The sequence below is a fragment of the Delphinapterus leucas genome, chromosome 18 (genome assembly GCF_059928025.1).
Source record: "Delphinapterus leucas isolate spDelLeu-1000000601 "Yukka" chromosome 18, BTC_Dleu_Yukka2, whole genome shotgun sequence".
Lineage (NCBI taxonomy): Eukaryota > Metazoa > Chordata > Mammalia > Artiodactyla > Monodontidae > Delphinapterus > Delphinapterus leucas.
The window spans coordinates 66,998,737-67,012,539 of record NC_143146.1 but is presented as its reverse complement, the minus strand read 5'-3'; the positions used below and the strand labels follow the sequence as shown (position 1 = coordinate 67,012,539).

General features: G+C 43.9%; 1 protein-coding gene across 1 annotated transcript; it reads left to right on the top strand.

The window, feature by feature from the left end:
• The first annotated feature begins 2,232 nt into the window (after nt 1-2,232).
• On the top strand, nt 2,233-12,628 carry CCNA1 (cyclin A1). The gene is made up of 8 exons (XM_022574674.2): nt 2,233-2,415; nt 5,285-5,531; nt 5,718-5,842; nt 6,504-6,727; nt 8,047-8,251; nt 9,213-9,326; nt 10,221-10,354; nt 10,662-12,628. Exons 1-8 carry the CDS (start codon nt 2,251-2,253, stop codon nt 10,711-10,713), a joined length of 1,266 nt encoding a protein of 421 aa, XP_022430382.1. The 5' UTR covers nt 2,233-2,250; the 3' UTR covers nt 10,714-12,628.
• Nucleotides 12,629-13,803: the final 1,175 nt, after the last annotated feature.

The following is a 13,803-nucleotide window of genomic DNA, read 5'->3' as shown; positions in this document are numbered from 1 at the left end:
TGCAGGGTGCAAAGGGATCGGATCGCTGCCTCCCAATGAAAGTTGGTGATAAACGTATAGAAGTTAGTTTCATATTAAACAAAATCCATTTCTGCTCTCCTTCTGCATCCAGCACTGATTTCCAAGATGCTTCCCAACTGCCTCTTAACATCTGACTCAAACAAACACTTTCATCCTCACTTTCTGTAGAATACTTCAATTTTCCCATTAAATTAATGCATACCCAGCTCACTGGGTGAACACATTAATAAATACTTAAGAAAAAATTTTTGGTAAGATTAACAATCATCTCCATTCAAAATAAGGTGATAACTAACCAGTTCTTAAAATGGCCATTTGAATGGTTTTAGTGGTCTGCTTTAGAAACTTTGGGATGGGTGTTTAAAAAAATAAAAAGAGACAAAAGCAGTAACATATGTAATATGTGTGTGTGCACGCGCGCACGCAGACACGAATATTTTCAAAAAATAAAGATTCTACCTGGCTTGCCAGTTACCTCTGCAGGTGCCAGGCCTCCCTAGTTTCCAAAGACTTCTCTTCCCTTCCTGAGTGCGCAGGGCCCCTTCTCCCTACCCTCACCTCTACCCCAAATTAGACCCCCTGTTTCCTCCTCACCTTGCCATGGACCCCTACCCAAGGATTCCCTCCCCACGTGGCCAGGCCCCCGGCCCAGCCCCTAGTTCTGAGCCTCACCACTGTCCCCTTCAATGTCCCAGGCCCCATTGCTGCCACCCGCGTTCCTTCCTCTTCCTGGGCCACTGTCTCCGCGTTCCTGGACCAGCTTCTCGCTGTGGCTGCCGAACCCGTCGGGGAAAACCTCTCGTGGGGACTGCGAGCACCACGTGTGACCCTAAAACTCCAGATCTCCTCTCCCGCCCTGCCGGGTTACACGCACCAAACCCGGGCCAGCCAGGCGCGGCCTCTGTTGCGCAAGGACCCAAAATGACCGAGGACACGCCGCCACCACGAATTAAGAGGCCCCGGAGCAAACCTGGTGCCAAACTCGCTGCTACTTGGCCTCTCTCTGGGAGGAGGTGTAGGTGTGTGAGCGAGCCGCGCTCTCAGGCGGGCGCTGTCAAGGCGCCGTGGCCTGCGCAGCCCCGAGGGCCCTGCGTCGCTCTCCCGAGCCAAGGTTCTCAGGAGCGGGCCGCGGAAAAGACGTTAGCGGGAGGAGTTAGCGGCTGTTGGGAGAACGGGTTCAAGGAAACAGTCCCTTCCAAACCCCGGCCATCGCGGGGTGGGCCTCCTTCCTCCCTCCCAGACATCTGCCACAAGAGGTGCAGGTACCCACGGCGACCGCCCGCCCAGGCACGCCCAAGCACGCCCGAGCACGTCCCGGTAGGACGAGCCGGGGCCCGTCGCCGGTTAGTCCCACCCGGCTCTGAACGCCCAGGGGTCGCCTGCGTCCGCCCGGAACATGCCAGGTGAGGGGACGCCATAGCGATGCGGCCTCAGAGCGCGCACGCCCCCTGCGGTTGGCATGGAAACGGCCCCGCGAGGCCCAGGAGCTCCGCTGATTGGCCGATTTAACAGACGCGGGGAGGGGGTGTTGAAAGTAAATAGCTCTGAGCGCTGGGCCACCAAAGCTGGGACTCTGGCTCCCTGACTGGAATCTATTAACATCTCGGTCTCCTTCCGCCCCGCCCCCTTCGGCGGCTCCTCATTCCCAGTCTTCGTGTGCACTTGCTAATTGTTTGAGACAGATGTATAAAGATATAAGACGGAGAAGAGCGAGGCCCGCTGTGGGTTCCAAGCAGGTTTTGGGGACTTCTGACTTGTGGGAGGAGGGCCGCGGAAGAGCACCCTGCTTATCACTGTGGGAAAGGGACGTACTTTCCCACAGTGATGTATCCTGGGTCATTTGTTTGCAGGCAGGGGGGTGGTGGGGTGACGAATAAGCATAATAGCCCGGAAAGACACGGGCTTGCAGATTTGGACTCCCAATTAACGTGGGGCTTAGCGTCTCGGCTTGGAGGTTTGTCAGACGTCTCTCTCTCCTACCAGCTGTCAACCAGATCTTGGAAGAAAGCCTGGAGAGATTCAAATCACTGTTTTGGTTCAAAGCAGCTCTGATCGCTCGCACGGTGGCTTAGGCCCTTTCAGCCCTAATAATTGCAGGGAAGATATCTGTCACAGTGCTCTCTCTTCTGGAGATTCACTGCATCCTTGGAGCCCCTGGTGGAAGAGGTTGACTAACCAGCTTGTCTGTTTCTCCTTCCTTGCTAGCAGTAGCCTGTGGAGACTGAGGCTATGCATCTCAGCAGCTCCAAGAGTGGAGTAGTGCTGGCTCCAGTGTCCCGAGGTCCTGATGCCTGTCAGATGATAACCAGAGCCCAGCTTGGCCAGGATCTGCCACAAAGAACAGTACTAGGGGTGCTAACTGAGAATGGGCAGTACAGGAGGACCTGTGGCCAGGTAATGCCTGAGAAGAGCCAGGAAGGCTACTCGCTGAGAAGGGCTCTCATGTCTTGGTGGGAGGTGGGTTTCTCTTGAAATTTTACCTCCAAACTCTTCTTGAGTATTCAACCATGGAATCTGGACTATAGGGACATTTTTTTTTTTAAAGATCACATTGTCAGGTCCCTTTTCCAGCTAGAAACATGAATAATTTTCTTTGTTATTTTGCCAATATCAAGGAAATAACACATACTGTTTAGGTCAAGTATGTGTAAAGTCAGTTAAGTTCTGGGCTAAAAGGAAATGTGAATGCCCCAAAATAAACTATGGAACTGGGGATCTTCCAGATTGGACTGGTATTCAGATTGATCTAGGCTGTGCCTGAAGCATCCTGGATAACCTTTGTTAAGCTCATTGGTGATGGTGTTAGAATCAGGATTGGATCGGCTCTACTAGATTACTTCCAAATGCATGCTTCAAAAGTCGGCTTCTCCTCGGGACAAAGGACAGTTAGGCAAACGGATCATGGGCCATCTGATATCAGTTGCTTGTGCCTAACTGATCATAGGTACCTCCCTTAACAGACTGTAAACAAATTCAGACACTTAAAATGCAAATGAGGAGTTTGATCCTTAAGAATGAATTTTGAAATTAAAAAAAATATTCCTCAAGTATGTTATTAGACAAGCTTCTCATAACTGTGCCTTAAGCCTGTACTGCACATCTATAGTGGAATGAAGTTGGCAATAGTACAGTGGAATAGGTGGGCAGGTATTCTTTCCATTGTATAGGTGAGAAAATTTGAGAGGTTTAAGAACCCCCCACCCCCCAAAAAAAGCCATGATGGAGGCCAGGTCAGAAGCCTCATCTACTGACTCATCTACTGACTGTTCAAGGCATCTGTGTTTTGGTGGCATCTAGTTATGGGAGAAAATTACCCAAAGTAATCTGTTACAAGCTTTGGAAAAAACTGAGTAAAGGTGGTTTTAACAAACTTAATTTGCTTAGCGATGTTTACTTCTTTAAACTTGAAGTCTAAAACCTGTCATGAATTGGTAGTTACTCCTATGCTCACTTTAAATTCAAAACCGTTAGCTAACCTCTATGTTGCCAGGCACTACCTCTACATTTCCCGGTTCTATTCCTCTACAACCTTCTTATAGAAACCGTCTATTTTACACTTTCCCTTCTCTCTATCCTCCAAAGCCTCTATCTCCATCCTTCCTCTCAGCTAATAACTTTATATCCTATTTTCCTAGAAATATAGATGCACCCAGAAGAGAATTTCCACATGCTCCCATGTATCATATACTCTGCCATCCCCCTCCTGCTTCATGACCCATGTGTCCCTGCTCTCATGTAAGGTGAACCCCATGTGTGCAGCACACCTGATGCCCTCTTGCCTCTTCGAGGATATCATTCCATCAGCTCTTCTTTCTCAGTTTTCTTTTCTCTACTGGGTCAAACCCAGAAGCATGCAAATATATTGTGATTTTTTTTTTTTCAGTCTTAAAAACCTTTCAGCTACAAAGCTCTTGGCAGCAACTGTCCCATTCACGGCAGTGTTTCTTGAGAGTTTGCCTACTGTAAACTCCATCAGGATGAGGATTTTGCACATCAGGTTTTGTGCTGTATTCCCAGTGTTTAGAATAGTGCCTGGCCAGGGTAGCATGCAAGTGTTTGTTGAATGAATACTCTGTCTCAAATTCTTCTCTTGTTGTCTTTGACTCAATTCTTAATCCTTTCCTTACTGGACTGATTGGTGGCATTTGACACTATTGATCACTCTTTATTCCTTGAAATAGTTTCTTCTCTCTCAGCCTAGAAAACACGGCTCTCTCCTGGTTTCCCACCTAGCTCACTGGCCACACCTCCTCAATATCTTGGTTCTTCCTCATCCAATATCTAAAAGCTAGAGTGTGCCAGGGCTTAGTATTTGATCTCAATCTGCACGCACTCCCTTAGCAATCTCTTCAAGTCTCCTGGCATTAAATACCATCTATCTGTTGATGACTCCTTCTTCTATCTCCAGTCTGGACCTCTCAGCTATGTTGCAGGCTCACATGGTGAGCTGCCTACTTGATGTCTCCACTTGGATCATGCAGTAGGCATCTCAAACTTAGGCGAAACCAAACACCAACCCTGGCCCCAGACTGCTTTTCCCAGAGTCTTCCTCATCTCAGTAAATGGAATATCCATCCTTCCTGTTATTCAACCCCAAAACCTTTGTCATCCTTGACCCTTCTTTTTCTTCCACCCCACATCTAATTTGCTGAGAAAATACTATTGGCTGTATTTTAAAAATGTCCAGAACCTCATTTATTATTCTCATTATGTCATATAATAAGATTCTACATCTTATAGGAGAATTTATGCATAGTATGCATTTCTAAAATCATCATGTTTCTAAGTAACTAGGTTTAAATGGGACCTTTACAGGAGCCTGTTGACTAAAAGTTAACTATTTAAGGAGGACAATAGGAACTCAGTAACTATGTGTCAAGAACCTTGCTGGGTTGGTATAAAAGCCTGTCATGCTACAAGCACAAAAACTGATTTACAATTTTCCATCCACATGTGGTACCTAGTTCACTTTGGAGGAGAGCTATAGTTTTTCTTTTTTTCTATAATCTTGAGTTCCCTTTGATAAATACATGAGGAAGATGACAAATTTTAGGTAGCTCCTTTCCCAAATGTCAAATGTAGACGAAGATAAGGGCAAAGTCATCCTTGGGAAGCTTCATTTTCTGAAATTCAATTGCAGACATAGATATTTCAATTTAAGATTCCTCTCATCTTTCCAGCCTGCTGGTTTGAGTCACATGGGTTCTTAGCACCTATGATGGCTACGGGGTGGCCTCTAACAAGAAACTTAACCCTTTTCTAGGGGATCACAGCACTCAGGTGTTTCTCTGGGTCAGAAAATGTCTTCCCTCCAGCTGGAAAGAAAGCGCTGTCTGCCAGCGGGGTTCAGGGGCCAGCCAAGCAAGGATTTGACATGTACGTGGACGAGCCTGAGCAAGGGGACAGAGACAACTGCACAGGGCGAGAGGGGATGGCATTTGAGGATGCCTATGAAGTAGACACCAGAACACTCAAGTCAGACCTTCACTTCCTGCTGGATTTTAACACAGGTAATGGGACTCATCTGTGGCTGATGGTACCCTGTCTTTGTAATCGTCTGCAGCATTTAGTAGCATATAACTAGCAAGAGAACACCCTGAGTAGTAACTATTTTCACAACTGCCTGTAGGGGTTTAGTGGATGGAACTAGTTTTTAAATTAAATGTTCTTACCTGATACTGTTGAACCCCCTGCAGTTTCCCCTATGCTGGTAGATTCATCTCTCTACTCCCAGTCTGAAGATGCATCAGATTTTGGTACAGATGTGATAAATGTGACTGAATATGCTGAAGAAATTCATCAATACCTTAGAGAAGCTGAAGTGAGTTTTCCCAACTTCTCCTTCAATTTCCAGCACCCCAAGCACTTCATATTAAGATAGCTATACACTCTTGGCCATAACCATGGGTGACTGGCATTCTTGTGACATCTAAACATGAGAACGTTTATGAAAAATAATAGTTGTGAGGTGAGTAGCAGTTATTTGGACTCTTTCTCTTTGACTCAAAGGGTTTGTATGGGGCTTCCCTGGTGGCGCAGTGGTTGAGAGTCCACCTGCTGATGCAGGGGACGCGGGTTCGTGCCCCGGTCTGGGAAGATCCCACATGCCGCGGAGCGGCTGGGCTCGTGAGCCATGGCTGCTGAGCCTGCGCACTCGGAGCCTGTGCTCCGCAACGGGAGAGGCCACAGCAGTGAGAGGCCCGCGTACCGCCAAAAAAAAAAGGGTTTGTATGTTAAGTATTTCACTCTTGGGGATAATGATTATTGCCATTTTTCCCCTCCTTTAAGTCATCTGTTAACTAATTGCATTACAGAACCAGAATTTCTCACTTTCTTCCATATCATGGTAAAGATTTATCTGGCTCTTGACTGAGTTTCCTGCTAACCTTTGCTCATGAGATTTTTAAAAATAGCAACTGTTCTGTGGTGTAATCTTTCTAACATAGCAACTATTTGAATATCAAAACTCTTTCCCCAAACAGATAAGACACATGCCCAAAGTGCACTACATGAGGAAACAACCAGACATCACAGAAGGCATGCGAACGATTCTGGTGGACTGGCTGGTTGAGGTGGGAGAAGAATATAAGCTTCGGGCAGAGACTCTCTACCTGGCCGTCAACTTCCTGGACAGGTTTCTTTCCTGCATGTCTGTTCTGAGAGGGAAACTGCAGCTTGTCGGAACAGCAGCTCTTCTCCTGGCTTCGTAAGTGTTCTTCAGCTCAAATAATGTGAAACTTCAGCCTGTCAAAACACTTGATTTCCGTTCCCATTTATTGGAGAAATGCAGTGCTTGATAAGTAAAACTTATTCATTCCTCCTTTGATAGAATGTCATCATTTTTACAGTGTTTACTGAGAATCTGAGTCTTACCATATGTTCACTCTTCCATTTGGATGTTTAAGATCCTCTTAACAAGAAGTTCAATATCATGACTAAGGCAGCCATCAGCTCAAATTCAGGATCCAATTTAACTATTTTGTGGTGTAGTCTTTTGGCTGTATTCTAGTATGAGTAAATGTCCTATTATAAGAGATTTTGGTTACATAAAAGCCTTCTCTTCATGATCTAGCAAGTGACTCATAATAACACAGTTTATTTGGTTATAGTGAATAAGCTATTTTAGCTGGTTCCTGTTACTATCAATCATTCATAACAATATCTAATTGTGTAGAAAAGGGCTACGTTGTGGCTAATATTCTTTTAAATAAGTGACCTGCTAGTGAATGGTAGTTTCCTTTCTATTCTTCTGGTCTCAGATATAATACTTATTAATGCCTAAAATATTGCAAACATTTCCCTACAGAAAGGAGAAACAAAACCAAAGAATCGATAACTGTGAAATTGTATCATTATCTATCTCTTGGATACATAGCATCTTTTGCTAATTCAATAGAGAAAACTGAACATGATCTTTCAAAAAACTCAAGACCAAAGGAGTTTTTTCCTACCATTGTGTTCAACATAACATTCTTTTCCAAAAGATGATTTGGGGCTTCCCTGGTGGTGCAGTGGTTGAGAGTCCGCCTGCCGATGCAGGGGACACGGGTTCGTGCCCCAGTCCAGGAAGATCCCACATGCCGCGGAGCGGCTGGGCCCATGAGCCATGGCCGCTGAGTCTGCGCGTCCAGAGCCTGTGCTCTGCAACGGGAGAGGCCACAACAGTGAGAGGCCCACGTACCGCAAAAACAAAAACAAAAGATGATTTGAAGTCTATAGAATTAAGAGGAATTCACCCACATGTCTGTCATTCAGAATCTTTCAGCATATCAGAAGCCAAAACCTAAAACTCCCGGTTGGAAATTGTTTCTTTACTATCTCGTAGCAGTAAGTACGACATATCCTTGTCATACTCATGTTCTTGTTCTGGAAACAAGCTCCTCCTCTTTTCACACCTGTACGATTTCGTGATTTGTAAGTGATATTTAAGTCTGCAAGGGCCATGTGACAGGCATGGTTGTGACAGCACAAGAGGGAGAGCACAGGGTCGAAGCTTTACTTCCCCAAACTCTTTCCCTTTTGTAGGAAATATGAAGAAATATATCCACCTGGAGTAGATGAGTTTGTCTTTATAACTGATGATACCTACACAAAACAACAACTGCTGAGAATGGAACACCTGCTCCTGAAGGTCCTGGCTTTTGACCTGACAGTGCCAACCACCAACCAGTTTCTCCTTCAGTACTTAAGGAGGCAAGGGGTGTGTGTCAGGACTGAGAACCTAGCCAAGGTAGGCCACATGACTTCCAAGAACTTCAGTGCCAAATGGATAAAAAAAGCAGCCTCCTTCAGTTCTTCCTTCCTTTTCAGTTCTTTGCCTTGGGCCCAGAAAAGCTTTTTGGCAACTGGAAGAGAACTAATTCTAAGAACATGACTTCTGCTTACGAGACATTGCTATTAATCGTGTTTGGCAGACACGGGTTGTCTAATCACCCAGGTCTTAGAAAAAATTTAAGCTTGGAAACTGTTCTCTTGTTATATACAGACCACATACAAGCAATACCTCTTAGGTTTACAGAATGGGAACAAGATAAATATGGCTCTATTTGGCTCTAATCTAATCCTAACTTGTTAAGTAATGAAGCACTATTTGGTCATTTGGAGTTCTAAACTTTAGTTGAAGGCACTGAAGTATTGGTTTGGAAAACTTGGTTTCCGTCCATAATGATCTAATATATCTGGTATTTATATGCCATGCAAAGAGTAATAAGGGTGTCTCTATAAATTTCCCAATATGTTTCTTTTAATTTGATAAGTTCCCACTGGTACTGTTCTAGCCTATGAACTGCATGTATTTGCCTGATAAATTAATAGCTTTAACATGGACATATTTTTGCCTTTGGCTGAAGGCTTTAGTCCGCTCCAGTGGCCAGAGCAATGCTACTTGACCAGCATAAACCTGCACTCCTATAGTATAAGTAACCCATCACGTATACTGTATGGTTAGGCCAAATACTTGCCTATCCATTTTGAAATTTACTTGAAATTTATTACAACATAAATGTTACTCTGGTTATGGACAGGCATAGCAATTATTAGCCCAGTGGATAATTTTGAGCATCTATTTCTGCACTCATCACCAGATGCACACTGAACAAAGATGACACAGTTTGTCCCCTTGACATTTCTAGGTTTGCTTGTAACCTTAGTCAAATTCCTAATTCCAATGAGATTTTCCCTCTTGTGCTTAGTATGTAGCAGAGCTGAGTCTCCTTGAAGCTGACCCGTTCTTGAAATACCTTCCTTCACTGATCGCTGCAGCTGCTTACTGCCTGGCAAACTATACTGTGAACAGGTACTTCTGGGTAAGTGCTCGTTGCTTCTTTCTAGATGAACCTCAAGGCCTATCTAAAGTCTGCTCAGTAACTCTGGAGGCTTAGAATGGGCTGGCCTCTTGTGAAGGAGAGTTAGTTTAATAAGAAACCGGTTGCCTTGCCAGCAGACTACAATGTGCCGCTGAGTACTGCAGGTCAGTCTTCATGGCTTGGACTCAGTGGCTTAGCTCACTGGGGAGCAGAGGTTGCAGGGTCAAGGGGATGGTGGTGGCAAGCTCATTGAATGGAAGCAGGTCTGGAAACCTCAACACCCACCTTTATGCAAGGAGGGCTGTTGTAGTATAAGCATTGACCACTTCAAGGCAAAAGATGTTGACTTTTCCCCTCTGTGTAAAATAACCTGGGTCCAGTTAGGATGGTCAGAGGTTGTATCAGGCTTTCAAAGGAACAGGGCAGTTAGCATTGCTTCTTGGCTTGTGACGGTTGGCAAGATTAGAGATGGGCCCCTAAGATTTGGTTCTGAAGGCTCACTTTGTGCTACAAGAGTGGGGCATCTACTTTTATTTTTCTAGAATTCTTAGTTTTTATTCTGAATTTGGCTAAGACTCATTCATATTCTATTTAAATAGAGTGTACAGGTAAGTAGAGGCCCTTTAGAGGCCAGTAAAAAATCCTGCTCATGAGAGAATAAACTGTCCCCAAAGTGAGCATTATAATTGTACAATGTGAGCAAATTTAGAATTCTGTTTTTCCTAATATCTTATTTCTAAAGTCTCTGAGGAAGGATTACAGTTTCTTTTGAGATGAACATGGATACTTACTAAGTGATTAATCTCCTTTATTTCACCGTTTTATCTTCAGATTTCTGATATCTTATAAAGCTGTATGATGCAATTTTCTTCTTTTGTCTTTTGTTTTGATTAGCCAGAAACCCTTGCTACGTTTACAGGCTATTCATTACGTGAAATTGTGCCTTGCCTGAGTGAGCTGCATAAAGTGTGCCTGGGTATTCCCCACCGACCTCAGCAAGCAATTAGGGAGAAGTACAAGGCTTCAAAGTAAGCTCCTGAGATTCTCTTACCTGGGCTCACTATTTAAAGCTTTAACGAGTGATAGTAACTTCAGAATTAAAAATACAACAAATTGCATATCTGGTGCGAGGATGGAAGAGTAAGGTTTCATGTCAAATCAAGAAAATCAGTTTGGAGGGGCCTAGATTTATAACTTGTCAGCGTTGTAGTACATCTAGTCAGCCAGCTCCTTCCTTTCTGTTAAAACTACTAGAATGTTTTCTGTGGCCCACATGAGATTTTATGAAACCAAAGTCCTTGGCTTGTGCTGAACTTGCTTTGGGTCTTATTTTAGGTACATGCACGTGTCTCTCGTGGAACCACCCGCAGTCCTTCCTCTACGATAAGTTTCAGAACCGAAGCGCTTTCAGAACTTAATCTCCAGATCAACAGAATTGGTCTTGATTTTTATAGGTTTCTGCAGGTTGGGTCAAACTAGTGTTGCTATGATATAGATGACATATTTTTTAGAATGTAAATGTATTGAGGTTCTTTTAGACATTGGTAGCTTGTAATATAGTCTAAACTTCCTAAAGAATAAACAACTTGCCTTCTGACCACGTGTTAGGCTTATTTACTGATTACCATGGCTGACACACCTGCCTGGGATTTTAGTTGAGAGTATTACAAATGTCATCTTTATTTCAAGAACGCTTCTGTGTTGGTTTTATAAATCTGGCATGCTATTAGGATGAAGTGTTCTGAGGAATCCAGAGACTTTCATGTGTGGTAAAATAGCTACTCTGAGACTCTTTCCTTCCTGTCTTTTTACTCCTCATGTAGGTCTCCATAAATTGGCAAGGGATGAACTCCAAGCCTAAACAGATTAGTGAAGGGATGTAAACAAGCACGGTCTATTCTAGTTTCCCTATTGGACCCTAGGCAGTAAAGACAGTGGGTTGAGGACTGAATTGGTCGGGTAACTCTGAGGGGTAATTTACATTTAATTCTAAGTCAGGGAAATGATGCTTACTTTGTAAAGGGATACCATTATGTCAATGTCCAGTTTTGATTTAGTCACTCATCAAGCATATATTTTAGCCCTAGAAGATGCTCAGAGAGGTAGAAAAAGAAAATTTTACCAGAGGATGGGACCTCAGAATAATTAAGCCAATCTCTCATATTCATCCCTTGGGAGATATCCACGCTAAATGCAGCTCAAACTCAAATCATTCACGATCCTACAGTTCAACTCACTACATATTCATATATGGCTCCTTTCAGCAGCACTTACATAGTACACAAGATGAGGAAAATTGAAGCAAAAACACACTGTTTCAACTTTCTTCTAAAGATTGGTAGGCAAATCAAGAATAGACTTGGCCTTGAGGGAGAGTGGTGCTTACTGGGGATTGAATAGAAATTTTGTTAATCTCCAGATTAGTAGCCCTGGATCAGTAGGCCCTGGAGGGACACTGGCCTTCTGGCGGTGTGTGTTCTGCTTCACAGAAAGGGGTGATGTGGATTTAGGCCTTTAAAATAATGGCATAGCATCTCATTTCAGCCTTATTTTTCCTCTCTTTTCCTCCCCAGCGAGCACTGAAAGCAAGAGCCAGGGAAGTGGGAAGATTGACGTATCTGTTTGGAGTGGACAATTTGATGTGGCAGTTCTGACATTTAGGGCTAGAGAAGGGCTGGGAAAGATGCATAACGTTGAGACGATACGTCAAAGTAGAATGTCTCACAGAAATAAAACGTAATAGTGGTTATTTTCCCGATGCCTGAATCCATCTCTGTCCTCGTGCTCCGGCTGTCACTGCCTTGGCTTAGTTCCCGTCATTTCTCATATGCACCCCTCACTGTAGCAACCTCCTGATGGCTCTTCAGTTTCCTTTTCCCTGTTTCCAGGGTTTTCTGAAATGAAGTTGATGGCATCTCTTTCCTGCATCTAATTCTTCAATTCCGCATCACCACCGGAATAAGATAGGGGGCATGCAGGCTCTTGAATGAGCCAGACCCTGCCCACTCCGATCTAACAGCTTCTGCTTTAGTTAACCGTGCCGAGTCCCTTCTAGTTCCCTGATCGCCTTGTTCCCCCTTCCTTTACTCCCTCCCACACGCTGATCTCTCTCTCTAAACATTTCCCACTTCCCTTTACTGCTTGGCAACCTCCGAGGTGATTCTTTAGATCTAGCCTTTGGCCTCACAACCCCATCAGCCTCAGGGTAAATGTCTCTCATGATAACTGGCTTCTACTTGTCTTGTCTCCCCTCCTAGAGCACACATTTCATCCCTGTCCTCCTAGCATCTGGCTTCATCCTAGAGATTCAATAATATTTTGTTGAATGAATGAATGGATTGTACCTTTTATAGGCAATCACTAGCCCTCAAGTTAATCAAATCTAAAGTGATATTGCTGGGAAGCATAAAGCTTTTCAAAGTACATTTGGATAAAATGAGTTTAAAAGGAAAAAAATTGCAATTGGAGGTAAGAGTATATGGTATCCATGTATTGTACAAAGTTCACTCTCTTCATAATTCTTACATTCATTTCAGTATAAGAAACCAGATGATACAGGAAAACTGTCATTAGGGTCTTGAAACAAAAGGCATGTCTTAGATGAGAATGGGGAACACAGTGGCTGTTTTGAGAGGCACATCCAGGGCTCTGCTCTCTTTACATATTCCTCCATCTGCCTTAGAGGATTCACAAGAGAGGTCTCCTAAACACCCTTCTGAACACTTTCTTAGCACCGTACCATAGTCAGGGTCTCTTCATATGCAGCCCTCCTTTCTCCCTTCTCTCCTTCACAGGGGTCGGACCAGCATCGTGATCTGGAGGCTCTCCCTTCCTCCTCCAGTTCCTCCCCTTTTTATCTCATAGGTGGTGTGTTCCCCCAATAAATTTCTTGCACATCTACTCCTGTCTTGATGTCTGTTTGGGGAGGCCCTAGACTCACCCAGAAGCCTAAGAGGTAGGAATAAACAGTATTTCCCAAATGTACTTGACTAGAGAAAATGTTCTTTACACAAACCTGTCAGTGTTTAAAAGGACACTAATGTTTCAAGGAACACGGATCGGAAATGCTGTCCTAGGGAAAAAGGATTAATTAATGTTTACCCAAGCTGACCTACATTTTAATTTCTATGTTATTTATAATTTGATTTGTACAGCTATGTTTAAATTATCTGTTAGTAAATTTTGTATAAGTTTTTCATAGTCTTATCCAATTATTTCAGTGTTCTGAACTTAAAGAATCCTTCAGGTTATATTAAGCAAGATTCCTAACTGCTTAGATGCAATTGATATTATAGCTGCTGCCCTGGTACCCAGACAGAGGAGGGGTCACCCAGGCAAGCAACAGCTGTCTTCCTTGGGTCCCCTGTGGGTAAGCTGTTAAATGCCATTAATGCAAATCACCAAGATAGTGACTGACTATATATTAAATATTGACACAAGAGGGATTTCTGGAATACTTAAAAATGTCTGAGATGTT